General features: G+C 33.5%; 1 protein-coding gene across 1 annotated transcript; it reads right to left on the reverse strand.

The window, feature by feature from the left end:
- Positions 1-146: 146 nt before the first annotated feature.
- LOC119191869 (short transient receptor potential channel 5-like) lies at positions 147-22,602 on the reverse strand (the record flags this gene model as incomplete). The annotated part of the gene is made up of 3 exons (XM_037445729.1): positions 22,484-22,602; positions 4,543-4,706; positions 147-291 (listed from the first exon to the last, which is right to left on the reverse strand). Coding segments are annotated over exons 2-3 (303 nt in total), but the record flags the coding sequence as incomplete, so codon positions are not given.
- Positions 22,603-23,761: the final 1,159 nt, after the last annotated feature.

The following is a 23,761-nucleotide window of genomic DNA, read 5'->3' on the forward strand; positions in this document are numbered from 1 at the left end:
CTGTTTTGTGTCTTAATTAAATAAACTAAAATATTCGTAAATCTTGGTGCGTGTGATGTAATTTTAAAGTTACGTCCATTGTTCTTTAATGATCCAATTAATGCAGCTGCACTTCGCGGGTCTAAAATACTAAAACATCGTGGTACCTTGACTTTAATCCCAGAACCGAGAGGTAGTTTGATGAGCTCTATATTCTCGTTCTCTATAGCGGCTATGAGGGCAGATCTGTTGAGAGGGTCCACGCAGTTAATGTCCAAGACGTCGGACCTTCCAGCGAATTGTTCTATTAACCTGCGAAAGTAAATAATAAGGATTAGTGTTGATTTATGCACCGCAAAGTAATTACACCAAACCTGCGACTTTATTCTCTATGACAGTGTAAACTTGTAACGGTTTCACGTTGTCTTTGTGAAATTTGCGTGAAATGTTACTGGTGGTATGTCTATCATATGTGAGAGTCCGCCTGGGTATGTACCTCTGCAATGTCTATTTCTGCCGTCAAGCAGCAGTGTGTAGTTACTGTTGTGTTCCGGTTTGAAGGACATGGTAGCCAGTGTAACTACTGGACATAATAATACTAACATCTCATGTGTCAGGATGGCGAGCGCAGTGGAATATCAAACAATACTTTATAATTCAAGGTGTTGGATGATGTTCCTACTGTGTATGATCGGTCGTATCGCTTGCTATCAGGCGAATGGCAAGCTCGTCATTCAAAGAAATAAAAAATAAATCTGTATGCCAATTTCTATTGTTTTAAACGCAACGTGGTGCGGTATATAAAATAACGTGTGGCATTGAAAATAAGATCTCTGGTGGTAAAGTTATCTGGCACCTGTTAATTTTTCTGTACAGAATATCCCGTTTTACACCAGCTGCCGTAACTTTTGTTAGCCAGGATTGGCAAATGCCCGCATTTTCTGGCATCGAACGATGAAGCTCGGCGAGTTTTGGGAACATTTCAATGTGTCTAGCTCTCAGTGAAATCAATTAAATACAAAAGACGGTGTTAAAATTGTTTATTGTTTACTACCTTCTATAAGAACTCATCAGTGTACTAGAGTTTAAGTAAAATACTGCCTAAAACAGATATTATGACTCTTTGACGATTGCCAGCATTGTCTTGACCGTATTGGGTAAGCACCCACACTAACAAAATCTCTTACGTTTCGCGGGTCATTATAAAATGGTCGATATGCATTTTCACTTTAATTATTTTCTAAACTAAAAATGGTTTTATTCCCGAAAGTGAAAGTGATTGACATTTGACATTGAACGTTATTTAGGTCAATTATGACAGTACAAGCGGCCATTTCTATTTGTCCTTAGGGAAATGTTTAGTTAAACTACATGGAATTTATTTTTCTGACGAAGTTTAAAGTATTTAAATAAACTTCAGACTCCCAAATGATTTATTATGTATAATATTTTTTGGGAATAATCTGCGTCATCTGAAATATGAATTTAGGAATACCATTGTATATGTAATGAAACAAAATGTAAAAACGAAAACGTATTTATCCTTGAAGAGTTAGGCAGAGGCACTTACTTAATAACCATTTTCGCTGACCTTGTATCAATAGGTTATATTAGCTTATATTGGTTGCACAAAGCCCCATATTGCTAAGTGACACAAATTCCAAATCCGGAAAATTCAGATGTGTGTTTTCTAATAAAATGATGCTTCACTCATGGTTGTGGTGATGGTGTTTTTACTACTTATGGATGGTCGTATCGCTTACCATCCGGCGAACTGCAAGCTCGTCTCATCATTCAGAACAATAAAAAAACTTACTGAACGCAACACTCATAGTTTTCAGTCCAAGCCGCTAGATAAATACGGTGATTTGTTTTAAATAAACTCTGAAATAATTATCAAATGAATTTTAATTAAAGAATGCCTGTACAGCGTTGGTTGTATTGTATTTTGGTTTAATTATTACTATTTCATTAAATACATTAATGTGGGCGCAGTGCGCCCTCGAGATTGTAACTAACTATGTTTAATTATACTAGCCTGTGCTAGCAGTTTTAACTGCTTGATGTTTCTTTTTGAATATTTAATTTAATTTCTCCATACAAACTTGGAACTTCCATTTTGTCTTTTTGTGTGATAATAATAACAATTTCAACAGCACTGGAATTAACGATTTCTTTCCTTGCTATTTTATAAAATCAGAATTTATTATTCATAGATTTTTGTTTAATTAAAAGTATAGTAATTTAATTATTACGTCACTTCACGGCGCCCGCTGCACTAGCCTCCAGGTCTGTAACGTAGACCAAATAAGAATGAACAACACATAGGTCTACATTTTTAGTAGGTGACCAAAACCGGCTCTCAACTTAATTATTTTAAAAATAAATCTAATAAATTGCATAGGAAAGTTTGGCTATTTAAATAAACTTGCATAAACATTATATATTATTAGCAGTTTGGCCATGGCATTATCCAGGTGTGATATGTATAAATATTGGAAAGGAATCTGAAATACATTTCAAATACACGAAAATGTATCATATGTGCGGCAGAAATGTGGGCTGCGGCCTCGTTTCTGAACCACGGTCAGAAGTTTAAAGATAATGTTTAACGTATTATAATACTAGCTTTTGCGGCCCCGCCCTAGTGCAAAAAGCGGCATAAAACTCCTATATTTTCCCGGGATAAAATGTAGCCTATAGCAGTTGGGAGTAATGTAGCTTCCTGTTAGTGGAAAAACAATATTGGATTTGTAGTTTCTGAGATTAGTGCATACAAACAAATCAACTCTTCAGCTTTTACTAGTATAGATGTATCTTATGAAGCTTGGAAATATGTGAACCAATTTGTCTCTATTTTTCGATAAATAATGTTTTTACGTGGAAATTGTATTGTTGCCTTAAGACATTGCTACATTAACAAGCGTTTTAGTTTTTCAAGATGTGATCGTAATATTATTTTGTTGATTTTTTTCATATTTGCCTCATAATGGATCATGTCGAATTCTTTAATTTCTACATCTGTAGATGCCTGAAGATGTTCAGGCGGACTTTTCGATTATTATAGGTAGTATAGTTAGATATGTAATATCTGTTCTGGCTGATCAATGAAAACTTTTATGCAGAAACTACATAAAATAGAGAATGGCTCTTCACAAGCACTGTTGTGTAGTGCTATTAAATTGTTCCATGTAAATAAATCGTTAACGGTCTCAAACAATGATGTCACTGTAATCAAACCAGCTGTTTCCCTGTTCGCAGGTGAGGAATACTTTTAGAACAATTTTTATCACGTTTTGTTTTAATTCCACTCTGAATTTTGATCGTAATATTTGATCGGCAAACGAGCGGATAAACTAGTTATGCTTTGTTTTGATTCCACTTTTGATTTTGTTCATAATATTTTATCGGCAAACAAACGGGTAACCTAATTATAGTTAGTAGTTATTTATTATAGTCCGGTATATTTTATATTCATAAAAATAATGATTAAATAACAAAAACTCCGACAAAACTGCATTTTGGTATACCAAAGTAGAAAATTTCAGTTTTTCTCGAAAAGGTAGGTTTGGGCAAAAACATAGCCAAAACAAAAATGCAGATCATGATTATCTACAAACATGGTCGTTATATTTTTATTTCTAAGAATAATTATTCCTAAGATATCGCCGTTCTAAATCTTGAATATTAATTTTCTAAGACCAACACAGACATTTTACATTTTTTTCTAAAAGACAATGATGATTGAAGCGTGGAGCGATCAGGAATTGTTTAGTCTCATAAAGACGGATCAGAATGGAAGATTTCTCAACCAATAATCACCTGACTTAAAATTATAACAGTATTACTTAACTTCCTAAAACATCAATGAATAAAAATAAAATCAATTCTAAAATAAAAGAAACTCCAAAAGTGCTTATAAAATGAAAAGTAGACATTGAATAATTTGTACTAAATACAGTCGATTACTGTGAATCACTACAAAAGCGTAATCCTATTTATTAATTTGGCTCGCGGTTCGAGTGTCTCGTGGTCTAATTCTCTAAAAGTCCATTGCGTCGTTTGCTGACATGGAATGGCCTTGGGTGTCCTTGGGTTGGTTCCAATGTACTTTTACGTTGATATACAACGAAGCCCTGTTTATATGGTTTACTTGTTTGGTCTAAGTGATTTGGAGTACGTAAAATAACTTATTAGTTTTATTAATTTAGTTTTAGTAATTGCCTGCTGAGGGCGACGTTATGGTATCTATTAAGGATTATCAAGAGTAGATGACGTATAAAGACTGTGCTTATACGAGACTTATGATAATATTCCGGGATAACGTCATTCAGAGAGTATTATATAGCTAAGCGTTTATTCTTAGGCTTATAATGGCTTAATAGCATCTACCATGTGGATTTTTTCTTAATGAGGATGATTACGATCTGGTTAATGATGATGATGACGGACCTCATCAATTAAAGTAATATGCCTGTCAAAGATTTTTATAAACCGACACGGCGATAGTTTTGTAAACGGATTAATATTTAGCAATAACTGATTATTTATTATAGTTCCTACCTCTTTACTGTAACATAGTCTCCTCTATCAGCATGTAGGAGGTAAGTCTTCTCTTCCCTTGTCAGAGGTCTCTCGAACACGTGACGGAGATCATGCTGGCTGTTCCGCAGGGCCTCCTGCGAGCTGCCTAGCAACTCCTCTCTGGAGCCGCGGTTCATACTGGTCTGGAACAAGAGGGTTGTTTGGTAAGTTCACAAACAGTGAATTACGTCTTTGACCATTTTCAGAGGTAGGCAGTTCTCACATCCACATTTCGCTGGCTATGTTAATAATTATACTATCCCATATGCTATACTGCTCACTGCTGAGCACGGGCCGTTTTTATTGATGAGAGGGTTATTAATGACTATGTAAGGGGGTGCTTATTTATCAGCCACAATTTAAGACTCCGTGCTCATATTGAGCAGAAAAATCTGAGACCTCAGCACGGCAGCGGGATTGCAATACAACTACGACACTAAAGCAATTGGTAAGTTTGTGTTCCACATAGGATCCCGTGGAAGGATTACTAGATAAACATAGTGTATTATTGCGCGATTATGTAAACAAATGCTAAAATTGTGCAGAATCTGGCACTTATCAAAACGTTTTGGTGATAAAGTACTCGTAAATGCACATACCTTGATATCGAACGTATACATTGGGAAAATCCTACCACTGACTTATGTTTAGAACATTGCCTCAGTGCTTTATAGGTCAGTACTGGAATGGCGTCTGCGAAGGTCGCTTTTACATTGATTGTTTATGTAGTCTAGATTTTGTCGTTACTCTGTTTGATTAAGATAAAAAGAGCGGGCAAAGAGAACTAGAAACCGCATCTATGTTGCTCACATGTAACACCTTATTTTGCTTTTATCAAAGCAGCGTTGAATTTAGTAAGGCATCCTCTTCACTTGGCCATTTAAGTGAGTACCCACTACCTATCATTTATTTAATTGCCCGTCATCAGGAATCTGGTAGTGTTATGTCAAAATTCGGATTAGCAGCCCGTTTTGAGTTCTATTTCGACGTCTACAATGTCTATTAGTGGTGATAATCAATGACTATCATGTCGCTTGCTTATGATATAATGTGATAGATATAAGCTTGGTAGAATGTGGTTGAACTACTATCTCCACTGCCTAACCATTTGTTGCTAAAGGCGAGATGTTATGTTACATATTATCTGTATAAATATTTTCCTCCGAGTTGACACTACCGTCAGTATGTTCCGGTTTGAACTATACTGTAGTAAATGTAATTACTAAGCATGCATCAGGGTGACTAGCGTGGAGAAAACCATTTAGAATATTGTATAGATTTTTGACGTAAATGTGTTGATGCTGTTTGATATGAGCAGGGTTTTACTAACAGGCAAACTACTAGTGTACCTCGTCATCCAGTAGTAAAGAATACTCACAAAAAGGACAGTAATATCATTTTTAGTTTTGCCATTGTAGCAATACTAGCTAATGCAATACAATCGTATCTGTATAATTCAACTTTATAGTAACAATGACCATCGCACTACGCTCGTAAACGCATAACGTATCGTCAAAACCGAAATAAACACGTACAAAATGATTCTTTTTCGAATAAACATTTTAAATTCAAATACCGTAGTATTTGCAGTATAATGTTGTAATTCTGTTAGCAGGAACACTTACCTTCAAGTATTGTTTGATTTAACTGAAATAAATCCATTTCGCAATTGTTTATGCGATGTTTTGATCGAGTATTCTATGAATTCACTTAAAAAGGTAAGAACGTTGTTGTCAATTATAATTTAGTAGGTTTTGCTCGGTGCTTTTTTCGTGTGAGTTTTCCATCGCTATATATTTGCCCGGAATAAAAAGTAGCCTATGTCCTTCCCAGGTTTTCAAACTAACTCCATAATAAATTTCATTGTAATTCGTTCAGTAGTTTTAGAGTTTATCGCGTTCAGACACACTGACGCGGCAGGGACTTTGTTTTATACTATCACTACATAGTATAAAACAAAGGCGCTTCTCTGTCCCTATGTTCCTTTGTATGCTTAAATCTTTAAAACTACGCAACGGATTTAGATGCGGTTTTTAATAGATAGAGTGATTCAAGAGGAAGGTTTATATTATGTATAATAACATCCATTAAATAGTGGAGAAATACTGTTATTTTGTTATGTTATACACGTTCTAAGCCAGAGCGGGCCGCTATGTTTTTATATACAACGTTCACAGTTCTTCTGTAGTGTATTTAGTATCAGCATTGCACCCGTGCGAAGCCGGGGCGGGTCGCTAGTGTAAGGATAAAACAAAGTCCCCGCAAAAAAATTATGGATTTTGTACGCGTTTCATTTTGTGTGCAAGACCTCGTCTCAATTGACCTCCATAATATTGTATTGATGCTAAATCATTTCTCATGCATGTAACCTATTTGATCAGAAATTTAAGCCACTATTATTATCTATTACTCTTATTATCTTAAGGTTTGAATTTTGAAAACGGTATTAATAATATCTAGTAATATAGTAAAGGCTAAATTATTTTCCATGCCGCTATTTTATTTTATTTAATATATTAAACTATTCTTCAATAAAATCAACGATTTCTGTGTTCTCACATTTCTTTGACGAGCGAATCAGTAAATTAATTGTTGAGGACATATTTTAATATAAATTTATGTACAGAAGGAAATGAGAGAAGACTACATTTCTTTTCTTCGTTTCCATATTATAACTACGATTTATATTGTACAACTAGGTCTCAGCAACTCGAAGCACTCGAGTTTCGGTTACTAGCATTGACCATTATACGTTGACCTCCTTTGTTATGTCGTATAGTGTAACAGGCGATCAAGCTGTCTCCAATTGTACACAACCGATTTAATCAAACTTTAGATGTTTACGCCAACCCCAAACAAACATAACGTTACTAAAATAAATAGGGTTAGATCCCGAAATAATAATTGATATAAAAATAACTTGAGTAAATATGAGTGAGTTTGAAATTTGAATGAAATATTATATTTATATAGATTTTGGAAATGAATATTTTTCATATTATTGAAAGACCTATTTCTTTTTATACTATTACCTATAGGTATTTAGAGTCTGTAACTATTTATTGCATGAATTTTCAGCATCGAAGCAGTAATTTCAAAGATTATGGCGTTCAAACAATTAAAACCTGTCAATTTCTACACTTATATTATTATTAGCATTTACTCGCGGTTTCGCCCGCGTGACGGAGTTTTCTGTGATAAAACGTCCGCTATATTTCCCGGCATAGTAATAAGCCTACAACCTTCCCAGGGTCTTAAACTATCTCCATACCAAATTTCATAAAAATCCGTTCAGTAGATTTTGAGAAAATCGATAACATTAAGATCGATGATTGATCGATGAACAAATACCTCTTTCTGTGATGAAAGATTTCAGAAAGAGGTATTTGTTTTGTAATATATATAGATTATCGTCATATATTTTAATCAAGCATGACAAGTGACTGCACTACATCTGATGATAAGCCTGATGCCCTCTAGATAGCTTGATAGAGAATGGCAACAGATGGTTATAGTATGCCATAATACTTAATAGCATAAATTAGTACTGGAAAATGTTATCCGATATTCTATTATGGAATTAACTCTTACTTTTCCCCGAATGACGATCTTAATATACCTTAATTAAGTAGCTTGCTGCAGGAACTATTTAATATCAAGGACATACCTTGTTACAATTCATAAACTGTGAGTCATCAGAATAAACTTGATAAATCTAGTAAATTATAAATCTTAATACAGTCACGAAAATATAGTTCTTTAATTTAAATCATGTCTCACAAATTAAACTGTAGTTTGATACATATCTAATTTTTTCGTGGTTCATCACAGCACTTTTTGGAAGAACTGAAGGCAGCCTTGTTGTTTCAGTCAGAAAGTCAAGGGGGACGAATATCGTAATGATTTGCAAATAATACGTACGTAGGCATCGACTATGCCTTTATATATCGAAGGACATATTTAAGGGTTTGACGTAGACTTCGGATGTAACTTCACAAGGTGGTGTTTGGATATCTGTTTAGGTAAAGGTGTGGTACCTGTCCACATTTGATTAGTTATTGTTTTTATTGTTTTGAATGACGAGACGAGCTTGCTGTTCGCCTGATGGTAAGCGATACAACCATCCATAAACAGTAGAAACACCACCCAACACCTTGAATCACAAAGTATTGCTTGGTATTCCACTGCACGCGCCATCCTGAGCCCTGAGATGTTAAGTATTATTATGTCCAGTAGTTACACTGGCTACAATGTCCTTCAAACCGGAACACAACAGTGACTACACGCTGCTGTTTGGCGGTAGAAATAGACATTGCGGTAGTACCTACCAGGCGGACTCTCACATAAGCGAGACCTACCAGTAAAATTGTTGGTAATCAGTGTATTTGACATGACCTAGTATGCATAACATTGTAGCTTTTAGAAATGCTAACACATTTGAATTAATTGTTGATGCCCATAGTATTAATATTTGATTATTCAAATTAAAAAATGTATATAATAAATTAGTATAGTAGTCTCTGATAACATTGTTTAAAAAATAAATTAAAGAGGCTAAGTTTGTCGTCTAACATAGACATAATTTGATTCACAAGTAGTTGACAACAGCCAAGTTTCTTTTTGGACATACGCTCAGTGGCGTAGCTAGGCGTGGACGAAGTAAGATAAATTTATTGGGCAGATCTTGGGATCGAAAGAAAAGGGCCTCTCTGATGCGACTTCGCCCATGTCTATATCAGTCCACGCTACGCCATTGCATAAATAAGTTCCCTTCTACTCATCCAATATTGTTTTGAATACCTATAAAATATATAATTATAATATATGTCAGATAGTGACCAGCATAGTAATCAAAATTGTTTTCATAGACAATTGCGTCGAACAAATTAACTTTTTCCACCTAATATCTACGAAATATGGATATTTGACTTATCATTTCCACACATGCACATTCGGACAAATGGAAACACTACAATGCCGATGTTAATTGAAATAGAGGCTCCATCAGTGGCGAGTCGACCGTGCTAACAGAATACGGGATTATATTTTTCATTTTGGATTAAAGCTGTTTGACAATGATGCTTCTTGCTTTTTAACGTTGAGATACGTTTGTTAGCCTGGCAGGACTGGCTTATTCAAACACACCGGTCTTGCGGGTGGGTGCTTTAGGCACTGCGAGCCCTTAAGTGGCCATGCTGAGGGGGACTCTCTAGAGGGTCATGACCTTGGCTCAGAACGGCCACTGAGAGAGGATGAGACATCAGCGATTATGGGTAACGCGAGAGGTGCGCAAGCGACCTAACAGTCTACCTAGTTTTCATCGGCACGCGGGCCGGCATTATCAGAAGGGTCGGGGGACGGGGAACGCGGCGAGGACGAAGCTGCGGTCGGGTGGATTGTTTGAAGATGCTTCTTGCGTTGAGCTGTTATTAGAGATTTTTTGAGCGGTGTGAAGTTAATTTCCAGTGGTGTTTGCTATTGTTAGAGACGAAATATATGAAAGGATAATTAATCTAAGGCCGGCATAGTTGTGTCGACTGGTAAAGGATAATCATTTCTCGTCATTGGACACTATCTGAACCCCACTTCGCTTACAATCAGGTGCAGGGTCATTATCCTTTGCCCGTATAAAACAAATCGTGTGAAAGTAATTGCGTTGTATTATAGAAAAATTTAATACCATAAAAAATAATATAATATTTTCTTCATAGGTATTTATCATATAATCTTTACTATTAATGAATGTCTTACGAACTACTGAGCAACAATTCATCATATTTCTCATAAGATCAAATTTTCCTGCTTAGTAAATTTAGTTTTTAAGTCGTGTACAAGGAGATTAAATTTTCCATTTGTTTTTAAAATCATACTATTATCGTTTAATAAGTAATGTCAGTAGATTTATTACACAGGAAATATCCAATATTCCTGAAGTAGGCTTTTGATAGTGCTACATATTAATTTTAGATTTAGATGTCTTGTACTTTATTATATGAGTTACTTGGAATTTCCTTTCTTTTTGAAGTCAAAACCGTAATTCTACTTTTATTTTTTACAAGGTTAAAATCTTTTTATAAAAAAAAGTAATCAAATGAAAATGAATGATAAATATGTATTTTTAATAAACACAGGACAGCTACAACAGAAAGAGCTTAGGATGGGTTTTTGTAATACTTAAGTCTTTAATTTTTCGCTCAAAATAATTTTCTTATTTAGATTAATTTTATATTAGATATTTAAGCGCCACGCAGACGCTGTGGTCAGACCTTCGAGCAGCACCTAAAGATGTCATGGCGAGAATAAAAGTCTCTACGTGACGTGTCCGAGCTCCTTCGTATACTAGCAGCTGTAATCCGATGTCTTATCCTAGATGAATGGCTATAGCATTGTCGGTTTACGTGATTTCAATTTTATTATTCAAGATGTTTGATTATAGTATTATTTTATTAAGTAAGTCTAAGTACCGAGGTCGCGCTTACGGAAACTAGTTAGCGTATAAGTATTATGACTTTTAATTTCATAGGAATAAAGTTGCAATGTGGTGTGTCATATTTTAATTCTGAGTGTTGTTGATATTATAAGTAAGAGGAGCTTTGTGCTAGTCTCCTCATTCCTTTTTTCAAACATATTTTCAGAAAAGTCAGTCCGCAGACGTTTCAAACAATGAATTATTAGTATCGTTGTGTAATGCGAATGCTAGAAATACGTACGCGTAAATTACTCGTTGACGAAGAAACAGTAAAATGAACAAAGCTTCGTCCATCATAGCGTTTTATTGTAAACAATTTTAGATTTTGTTCGCCATATCCCGAAATATCAGTGGAAGTTGTAATTTTATGTGTTTAAGCAGTTTTATGGTAAAATATTGTGAATACAATTGCTTGTTTTTAGAGGCCCTTTTTATTGCTATAAAACTACTTTATTAATGTAACTAGTTTCTATACAAGGTCTCATAATTAAACGATTTTTTCGGGTATACAATGTAGTCTAAATTATTAATCGGAAACTAATTTATTTGCCAATCAAATTGGGTTCAAGAGTTTAGAAAAGCATAGACAATGAAAGTAAGTTAGTTGTAAGAACAATATATAATTATATAAATGCGAAAGTCCTCGGAGAAGTTTTAGTTGTTTGTTAGAAATAAATGTCATAACGGCTGAAAATATTTACATGAAATTTGACTCATAGGATCCTGGATATCCTGGATCAATACATAGGCTCCTTTTAACCCAGAAAGTACAGAATGGACTGTTATTCGGACGGAACCACAAGCAACCCTTAATTTTTCATTTTAAAGAACATTCTCCGGATTCTGTACGGTTGTGTGGCCACAGCTTTATTGATGTAGTATATCCGTAGAAATCGTTAATCTTTTTAGAGAAAATCACTGTTCTATGGAAACGGCAAATGAGTCATACGTCCTCAATACCATAGGAATCTGCTTTTGTTTCCAGTGTGGTTTGAGTTATGTGAAAGAAAAAAAAATATATATTATTGAACACCAGTATAACGTGCACATAGTAACTTATCAAAACAAAGAAAACAACACTAGAAATATTAATTATACCTATTGTATGTATTTATATGTGCGTGTAGTAGTTGTGGTTCTGCGTACCCCTTCGGGGATAAAGTGTGTGTGTGTGCGTTTATGGTTTTAGTTGTCGGATTTGTAATCGTAAGCTATCATAATAACATCGTAATATCAAAATAGGCTCAGGATTTGAAGAATGTATGACGTCATAAGCGTTACAAAACAGCGAAATAAGAAGCGATCAGTTTCAAGTACAAATGAAATATTTTTATGTTCCCAGATTATATTGCTTTTTGTTCAGATAAACATGGATTTATTTATATCGCTGTCAGTATGTTTACATTTTTTACATTGATGGGCCGACGGCTGTGTAAATTCATAGTAATATTCATAAGTATAGTATTGCCCTCGACTTCGTCTATGTATATTCGGTAAAAGAGCTCGCAGGACTAGTGCATTTGGACTTTAAAAATGGTGCACGGAAGATGCTCACTAATTCTTCAACAGGAAAATGTTAGCAAATACGAATTTCTTTTGTTTATATTATGATCTGCCTTCACTTATGTTGTATAATGTGTAGTGGACTATAAAGTGGTAAATCAACTATTTCAAAATCTTTTATTTATAACGAATTCTTACGTTTACGCCAATGAAAGACATTGAAATAAAACTATACTGTATATAATAATACGAAACTATTTGTAGCTTTCGTAGTCCGCCCTGTGACCACGAAGACTTCTGCAATTTCTTGCTATTTTAAATCTCTTTTAAGATAATGGTTTATTATGAATTGAAAATCCAATATATTACAAGTACTATGGATAAAATGAAACAGCTCTACCATAATAAACTAGTTTTAAGAAACAAAAGAGTAGAAGTAGCAGTTCTGTTTACGAGACTGCCGGAGAAAAAATCTTTAACGATTATACAATCGTAATGGCAAACAATCGCAACGTTAAATCATTCGTACAGTCCGTGTATCGTACAAGAACATTAAAATACGGAATACGGATATTCAGCGTTTCCTAAAGCAACACTCTCGAATTATTTGTTCATACAATTCCCAAGCGTCTGTTTCATAAATTACAAATATGAATAAATAATTTTCTAAGAAATTTTGGTAATATATTACTGGCAAAGTTAAGCCCGAATTGAAAAACATAATTTTAGACGTACATTCTACTTTTTGTATGGAGGCGTTACGTCAGATTTAATGTGGTCATTTTTTTTTATTAAATTTAAGCATACGGCATTAACAGACTTCCAATCATTTTTAGATTATAATTATTTTTCGTACCTTTGACGTTTTTTGGGGGTAAAAGTTCCGCTGTATATTTTTCCGGGATAGAAGGTAGCATATAACTTTCCCAGGGTCTTAATCTATCTCCATACCAAATTTCATAAAAATCCGTTCAATTGATTTTGAGGAAATCGATAACATACAGACAGACAGAAAAGGGGACTTTGTTTTATAATATGTATAGATACGGTATCTATGTCAGTGTAGAAGGCCCGTGCCTAGCATTGGTATAATGCATAATACAGGGCTTATATTATATTACTATTATAATTTTACGCTTACTAAACTTATTTTTTAAACAAATATCTGACATCAGACAGCTGGCATCCTATGTGTGAGGGCTGAGGCTATGTTTTGTATGGTGATTTAGGCAATTTTTGGCGGGAAAGGATACGCAAACGAAGCCGTGAACGCCTACTCGAAAAATAAATACCTATTAATTATTTACCTTAATTAAAAACGTTGTCAAATAGCTTTCCGTCTTTCGAAAATGTCTTTATGAATGTTACAATGATATAGTATGAAAATGTTATTTATAGTGACAAGGAGCACAAGAGAATTGAATTGAGAATTGAAATTGAAGTTAGTCCGAAAAGTTTATACGAATGTCTATAAAAATGTGCAAACATAAAGGAATTTTCTTCCATTTCATATTAAATAAATGATAAATATTATTTCCCTAAAATATACTTAATTTAAAATTAATTTTAATGAGCTTACCACATTGCTGATGTTAAATCGAACTCGCACTTTACTCTCTTTTTTTTCTCTTCATCTTTCAGGCGTTCGATATAAATCCATCACAAATCACATGCTAAATACTTCATCATGGTTCATTCGATGACAGAATAATAAATCGGCTAACAATGACTCACTCATTTCTATAAAACCTATTTTTCGTTAATATTAAAAAAATATTTTTAAATTTAAAAAGCCATAATTCTTTTGATTTGGTTATTCGAAATTTGAAAATTATATTTATTCAATTCGGAATAAAAAGGTTATAATAAGAAAACAAACGGAATCAAATTTAAATTAACACTTTGAATTTGGAATTAAATGGTGTCAATTCGAGCACATTTTAACGGTTCTGTTTAGCGAATCAATCACAACACATCACACATTCACGAAAAAACGTTTAATAGTCCATTTGAGTAAACATATTAGTCTTTAACCGTCTTTTAACGTTCGCAGCGTCTTTGAAAGCCTGTTAAATCGATCGAAGATGATACGATACTAATTTAAGCGTACGGTCTCATCCGTTACGTAGTGGACTCGACTGTTCTATTTTTAAATAACATCTTAATATGTATGTTGTTTAAGGGTGATTTACTGCGTCCCTCGCACGAGGTCAAGAGATTTGGTTAATTGTAAACTTGAGAAATTGTTGATTTAAATTTATTTGTTTTTCCAATTTGTTATCAATGAAAAATCTTGTTAGTTCGTGCAGTAGTTTATTGTGTAAATAAATACCAGAGAAGCGCCGAAGTTCTTGAATATTTTCATTAAATACATTATATGTGACGCATTACTATTTACGAGAACTCAACAATTAAAAAGATTGGTATTGGTACATTCGTAAAATATATACAACTATTTATAAATATGCTAAAAAAATGTTTGCAAAAAACAAATCTAATTAAAATAACATATTTACTACCACCAAAAACAAAATTACTACACACTTATGCGGACTCAAACAGCGAAATAAAATACAATTTACAATTCACGATATTTACAGTAGGTATTTGTTGACGTGTTTACATGTAAGAGTAACATAATATTTGTCGCCCCTGTTTACGTTTCAATTAAGTAATTACAAGTTTTTTCCACAAAGCAATCGTCATAATAAATATACGCAAATGTATACCTCATGACATTGGTCACGGAAAACCCACTATCGACCTTGAATTCGTTCTTATAAGTTTTCAAAGCACAATTGAGTGATTATGCTTCAATTCAAACCTAATATTAACCGTGAGGAATTTGGTTTACTGGCATTATTTGCGTATTTTTCAGGGATTTTATTATGTCATTAAAACTTCCAAATTCCTCTGGATAATGTTTGAAGATATACATTGATCCTACATTGTTGTGGAAAGGGGAAGGAGGAAGATATATAAATCTCGGATATCGTCAAAAAATATCGCAAAACTGCACTCTAATTTTATTATAAAATCCTGTGTTTTGAAGGAAATAAAGTCTTGAAAACATATCAATAAAATATAAAACACGTCGTCGTCCATCTTTATAAATTAATCAGAAACCATTACCGAGTGTGTAGGCTACGCGGCCTTTTCACTATCCAAACAAATATATTGAAAATGTGGATCAAAGAGTAAGCTGAGAATCGATCTAGCGACCGCGGATGTAGAATTAATGGAAGTAGCTGTTACAATAAAAAATATTTTTACTACTTGGTAATTTTAATACCGGTGTTTGCCTCACCCGGTATTAAAGTTCGTTTCTGACATAGAGTAGCCAATAGTACTCAGAAATAATGTATTTTTATTAGGTAAAGTATTTCAGAACAAAAGTAGTAGTTGATTTTGCTATAAATAAAATTTGGATTTCGACAAGAATTACAAGCGGTTTTCGGTCCTTCAACTTTTAACACTATATTTAAAAAAATATATTTTGCAGAGCCAAAACATTTACATACCTAATGAAATAAAATACTATATTTCAATAACGAACTGTATTCTTATGATTTAGAAATCTTTTTTACATAGGGGTTTCTAGATTTCATATTTCCACGTAAAGAATTCTTATAGTAGTTGTCTATAATATACCGAAATGTGCCTTTAATAAATTCGCGCTTCTTTGTAGTTCACCTATGCAATCTTTGCAGGAATAACAAATATTTCTAAAATTAATATTGTAAGGAACGCTTGGCTGTGAGCGCAGAGATAATAATCGTATTTTGCAATTTCGCAATAATGCATTTTAAGTGCAAATACCAGACATAAACAATTTTATATTTATTTCAAAATTGGTGACATCAATTCAATATAATTTATTTTATACATTTATAAGGGATCATTATATTTATGACTAAAAGCTGTATTACTATTTTCATACATTTAAATTATCCTATTTATAATTAAAAAGTTGTTTAAAACGGTCAATTTATAAAACAAACATACAAAAAAAAAACTTCACCTATCACAATCGTCTAAAATCGCGTTATTGCAATATCGATTCTACCTGACATCGATGAAATATCGATAGTAACAGTTCTAAATTTAAATTCATGTCTTCGATAAAAGCCGGAGTTACACAACTGCAGGAATATGGCATATTAAAGGTATTGAGTCATCGTATAAAATTAAGTGCTGGAATTTAGAGCCAAGGGGCAATGGACGACGCACTGAATGATTATGAACGATTATATACTCTTTGTATGAATTATATTCACGCAATATTATCTTTATTGCTTACATAGTTACATTTGACAGATATACGAAATTGCATCATAGATTTCACAAGTTAAATGTACACACATACTTAGATCTTTTATCCACGAAGGGGTAGATAGAGGCGTAACTGGTAAACCTATTTTTCTCTGCATGTATTTCGTCCTATGATGTGATAAGCTCCGCCCTACCGACGGGTCACGAATTTTAGACTTCGGACTGATACTGTGTAGAAAAACATAATATCACTTTGATTCGAATCTAGGATTCAGCTGAGGACTCGTTTTACGACACTACGTTACATCTACGAGGGAGTAGATATAAGAAGTAGGTAGGTAAGTAGCTGGATAACAAATAGGTTAATACTTTTGTAGCTAGCAAACTAATACACTACAATTGATGATATATGCAGTAATAATACTGAAAGAAAGAATAAGAAACCATCTTTAGGTTTATTTTTTAAAGTACTAGAAGTCAAGACGTACTTTAAATCCCAACAACTCCCACAAAGCTTTTTGTTTGTACGAGATCGAAATCGCGATCTCTCGTTTGCCCGCGTTTCAGCGTTATTTCTTCTTAATATAAAACAATAAAATCATGTATGTGCTTTTAAACCAGAATTATTAAAAAACTTTGAATGGCCTTCCTGTTTGTTCAAGCATAACCTATTTTATAGGGTTCATTGTAAAGCGTGTGTTTACGTTTACTTTTTACATTGGAGTCGTGACATTTCGGTGGCTCCTAAGTAAACTAATGTATCTGAAAAAAATCCGATTTTCACTTTTTTTGTGTTTTGTTGTTTAGGTCTTGTTTACTACCAAAGCCATTTTTAATGGGTTTAGTACTAAAGAATAATGAGATAGCGAAATACCAAAAATCTTTTCTTTATGTGTTAAACTTTTGTATCTGCAAAAATCCGATTTTCACTTTTTTTGTGTTTTGTTGTTTAGGTCCTGTTTACTACCAAAGCCATTTTTAATGGGTTTAGTACTAAAGAATACTTAGACAGCGTAACGCTAAAAAAACTTTTTTTAAGGCTTTAGTAGACCAAGATAACGAAACACAAAAAAAGTGAAAATCCCTTTTTTTAGATACGTTAGTTTACTTAGGAGCCATCGATTTGTCCTCTATTTATAAATCAGAAATAGTATACAACTAGGTGTTGCTCGCGGTTTCGCCCTTGTTATAATATCGATTGATTGTACAACCATAACTCCGATTGAAAACATCAGGGTACCGACATTTCAAGAACGAACTGATTAGTAATAAGACAGGCCAGTCACTTGCTATCGTAGAAGCAGCCAAATAGATTATAGTTTCCGACAATATAATATTGTGTTGGCACTAAACCAAGTTGTAAGTAGTAGTATTTTATGTACTACATGATAAGTAAAAGAAATAAATGGTAACTTGGCTTATACAGGGATACTTTGACATTGCGATTTTACATGAAACCACATATTCGCCTTTATCTCTATTAATATTATGCTCAAAATCATCTATGAATACATATTGTTAACATTAAAAATCTCCGTTTTAATGTTCTGACTTTTTTTATCATTTTGTTGTTTGGGAATTTGGCGTGCTTGTGAGTACCTATATTTCTGACTGGAAGTATGATGCTGCTGCGACGAATTATCTTAGAGTGGTAGTAGTGGCATTAGGACGTGTAAAATAAAAATTACGTTTTGTTAATATTTATTTTGTTCAATACATACATTTTTTTTTACATCTTCGGTTCGCGTAACTTATTATAAACTGCTATTATCAAGAAGATAATATGTTTTGATTTAGTAACGCAATCTCAAAATGTCCCTTTATGAGCATGGATTTAATTTTGCCAAATTACGTTGATAAAAACATACTTATTTAGGGTTTTTGAAGGAAAGTCGGAAAGATGGCATATGCCCTTGGCCGTTTCTGAGCTTCCTTGAGCTTAATGGGAGGCTATTAACGTCTCCCGCCTAAAGAATAACAATAGATGAGGTTTGAAACTTAATATATGTAATTAGTGAAAGCAATCTAACAAGATGCTTTGCTGTGTTCGTGAGGTAGAAAAAGGTGCAACTGGTTACAGTTCCCAAGACGTGATTAAGTCAAAAGATTGATGTAATAATCAAAATGATATTGATGTATTTCTTGGCCACATAGAAATATACCTAAGACTTATAAATACAACGTACAGATATTGTACTCCTATCACATATTTATTTGCACATTATAAAAAGTACATAAAGTTGGATTTACCAAAGGCATTCCCTGCCAGTCAATATTGGGTGCAGAGACAACAGCATGAAAAATATTTAAAGATACAAAAGGGACAATTATATAATAAAAGATAAATAAATATTGTAATATATTATATTAAAATATATTTGAAAGTACTATACTACGGATTTTATTGCGGTAAATGTATTTGCATGTTTGTTAGAACTAAATTAAATTGCTGACCGGATTTGGATAGAATTTGGTACATAAACCAAGTCCATGTATTAGGCTACTTGTTATCTCAGAAAACTACACGGTAAGACACTTATTCCAAGGTACACGCACATGGAACTGGGAACAAACCAATTAGGAATAAACAGACACGAAACAAATTCCATAACAACCTTTACTGGTTAAAATAGTTACTGGATTCGAACGTAGTCCCATATCAAAAGTTCATTACCAATTACGCAACAAAGCCTATCAATTGACGCGAATTCATTTTACGACTAATAAAAGTCTTGTGGTATATCCAAATATCGCTCGCTCACTATTACAAGGTTCTATATAAACTAATGCTACAAAAATTAAATAAAAAAAAATCATGTTAGTAAATAAAGCTGGATGCATAAAGCAACAGGCCGGGGTCTGTGGCGTATCTTGGGACAGGCCTATGTCCAGTAGTGGACTGCAACGGGCTGATGATAATGATGATGATGTTGATAAAATTTTTATAAGACAATAATTGGTTCCTGCTGTATTTATCTTTCACAATTCTTGGAAATATTCACTGAAAAAGACTTAGAATCGCGTGATATGTATAATTCAGTTTGCATATCAAATATGACATAGGACTTTGTAATAGTGAGCCATCGATATTCCGTTTGAACAACAAGTATTAAGTAACAACAGACAGGCAATAAAAACATTGGCCAATCATTTATACAATTACGTTAATAGAAGTACTTGCAAGTCTAGTGGAATGGTCTCATGAGAATACTGGAAATACGTAGATTATGCAAAGGTTGACGATCTATGCAAGGTTTCATTTAGGCAAATTTAATTCATTTATTGCTTATTCGGTGGCGTAGTTGTGTGCGGTTGGTGTCTGGCAAAGTGATATTGGGTTTTTTTATTGTATCAGTCCGGTATTTAGGATTTTTGCTTGATATGGAAAAAGGTCGATAGCCTAGTTGGTTGTGGAACGGACTGCCGATACGAATGTCTGCAGGTTCAAATCCCAAGGGTACACCTCTGACTTTTCTAAAAATTATGTGGATATGCTTTGTTAATTATCACTTGCTTTAACGCTGAAGGAAAACATCGCGAGGAAACCTGCATACCTGAGAAATTCTCTATAGGAATTTAGAAGGTGTGTGAAGTCTACCAATCCGCACTAGGCCAGCGTGGTGGACTAAGGCCTAATTCCCTGTCAGTAGTAGAGGAGGCCCGTGCCCACCAGTGGGACAGTATATAATACAGGGCTGATATTATTATGGTAAAAGGCTGGGCTCTATCATATTAGGAGATGGAACTCACATGGCGAAATTGGCACCCTAGCTGTATTTCTGTCTGTCTTTTCGAGGATAAAGGCGCGATTTGTTTCTTGTTCATTAATGACTTGTGATTTATTTAAATTCATTGACGTTATTGTATTATTGGAGTGATTTTAAATTTTAGGAGATGATATTATGAAAGTATAACTCCTTGACTCAAAATAAATACAAGATAACCTTAACAACCTTAATTAACATGCATAAATTGTAATTATTTCGTACTTATGAGCATCAGAAATTTTACGAGTTAATATTGATTCAAATAAATTTACCAGATTTGAATTATTCACAACTCTTTATTCCTGATGATATATTCTGCAGCAAGTGTTATACCAAAACCGTTAGTTATTAAACTAAACAACTTCGTTCTTGGGACAGCGTGAAATGTATGTACACCAAGCGGTCATAGGTATATTCCTAGTTCAGGCTAATTTTGTGTGGGTTCTTTTTCTTTATTAACCACAAAACTGGTTACAACACGACATTGATAAGATGTAATGATCTACCTTACATATATTTGCAGACTTCGACACGTGAGTACGACATGCATAACTTATAAATAACATTCACGAAGTTACTACACCATTTATCAGATTTTTTATACTTTGTCAGTTATTAGGACTGCGCGCGCAAGTACGCAGGTGGCTTAAAACTTCCTCGGGATTTGAAGTCGGCTGGTCTCTTCGGCTCACACAAAAAATAATTTGTTTTCAGCTTTGATTACAAACGACAGATTTATTCAAATATATCATAAAATATTTTACAGTTTCTGTATTCGTTCTGAAACTTTTCTCTAGATCTTTGTTTGATATCTGGTGATAAAGCATAATCCAGTGCTATGGCGCAGTTTTTCCTGCTTTTAATGAAATAAGTTTGTTTCCTTATGCGGTATATGTTATAGTTTATTTTACACCAAAAATATGTATACAACTTTATGTAGAAGGAATAATTGTTCAGAAATAATCGTACGTAATTTTTACTAGCAGTAATCATAAAGAGTTCATCGCAGGCGAGATTAAAAACAATTTGAGTAAGAAAAGAAACAATAATATTGGTCTTAATTATTATAAAACCAAGCGAGTATTGCATGTCAACCGGAAGAAATTGCCTTGCTATTACGCATGTTTAAACGTTGCAACTTTTTATTTCTTTTCGAGAATCGCACGAGCGACGCATGGTGGTAGGTTTATGATGAGTATAAGAGCTTGTGGAAGACTATTTGAACAAAGAACATTTTCAGTATAAGTGTGAGTTTGAAGAAAATTGCTCAGTCTAAATGAGGCTTTAGTATAAGTTTATCGAACTACTAAACAAGACATTGAAAACAATAAACAATGTAAAGACAACTGTAACTACCATCAAAGTATTTTTCGCATCTTCTAAACTTAGGATTATTGTTAAGCGTTTGTCCCCAGGTCATACTTAACGGACCTTAACTTTACCAAAATTTATTGTAAATTAATTCAATCTTTTGTGATATAATGAGGCCGGGATAGTCAAAAATTTTCAATGGCCACTCGAGTTAAGATTACTTCACTCTTTGTTTCTTTCCCATTATCTCGGGGGATCGATATTTTATTTGCATGTTGTTTAAGTTCTTTATATTGTGGGATCATTAACAAAAATTAAGCTAATTTGTTCTTGTTTGCGTGAATTTTAATAGTACGTGACGGTACTGGCGTGTAATTTTTAAAAAATGTTTGAAAGTTGTAACTTCTTTTAGAGGGTATTTTTAATACTACCTACATTTCCAAGCACATTTAAAATTCATAATATGATATTAGGTATCGAATAAGTCAAATAAAATAAGACACTAAATTATCATATTACAGAGAAAACATTGTATTAAAACGATATTGTCTCATAATTTCTAATTTTATACAAAAAATGTCAAATCGGAGAAACATACCTGATTATGAATGATTCACCATGATCACAAACACGAGTGGCAAGGTGGCCAATGTGGCGAGGCGTCCACACGGCGAGTGGCCCATAGCCCAGTGGGACACTACAATATCGTAAGTACACCACGTTAATCGAATTTTCAAAGAGGGCTGGACGCGTAGTGATGTCATTTTTATCGATAGTTTGTATTCGAATCTTAATTATGTTATCTATGTGACAGTTGTGGTCGTAAATTGATTGTACGATCAGCAACAAAAGTCGATGAACAAATACTAATTTACAAAACACCTGAACATTGAAACGGACCATAAATCACTTACCAAAGAAGAGTACAGATTAAGGTTATCATTTCAATATGGATACCAAAGAGAATACAAATACTACGTAAGAGTAAGAATGGATACCAAAGTAAAGGATTGGCTGAAAAAATATGAAAAAGAAACTGACGTTTACGTTGAATCCTTCGAAGAGAATCTATAATACTGCCATAATAATTTTGAATTTACACATTTGTTCCTTAAACCGGCCAGTGCTCTATAAAATAGGATGTTTAAAATGTAACTAACCTATTCCTATTAATCTTATAATATTACTTACTAAAATATTATGATGTTTTGTCCATACTTAAAATCTATGATTCTGGTTATTAACTTCAATATATACTATTATATAAACCTGAAGAGTTTGTTATAAAGCAAGACTTTAGTCCTTGAAAATTTTTTTCACGCAGGCTGAGTAGCGAGCCAAAGCTAGTATGTTACAAAATAACAATTTAATTGATATTCTGGACTGTTGGAAAAAAAGCTTGTATATAAAACAAAAGAATTTGCTAATTTCAGCCACATTTGTATTTATTACAGATCATAAAAATTGCTAGTAATGTTTAGCGGTGAATGGTTTGACGGCGTTCAGCTACTTTTGTAGTTCAATTATGTCAAGTTGTTTTGTATTTAAATTAATCAGTAACTTATGGTAAATGATAATGATTAGGAAATATTGGAAACAAATTATGTTCAAGGATTTCTGTTGCTGACTGTACAATAGTTTTTAATTATTTTACATAATACTGATCGTGATCTGGAGCTCGTTAAATGTAATAACGAGACGTTCGCAAATTCACAGCGCATAATAATCTGATGTAGCTTCTCTGGTAAAAATGTATTAACAGTGGCGACCTTAATCAACGCGAAGCCCCGGGTAAAAGCAAAAAACAAATCGAGGCCCCGTGCGGAGTAAAAACACAGATGCGAGGCTTCGGATGAAGAAAAAATCCCTGATTTTA

This window comes from Manduca sexta, unplaced genomic scaffold, assembly GCF_014839805.1.
Source record: "Manduca sexta isolate Smith_Timp_Sample1 unplaced genomic scaffold, JHU_Msex_v1.0 HiC_scaffold_2047, whole genome shotgun sequence".
NCBI lineage: Eukaryota > Metazoa > Arthropoda > Insecta > Lepidoptera > Sphingidae > Manduca > Manduca sexta.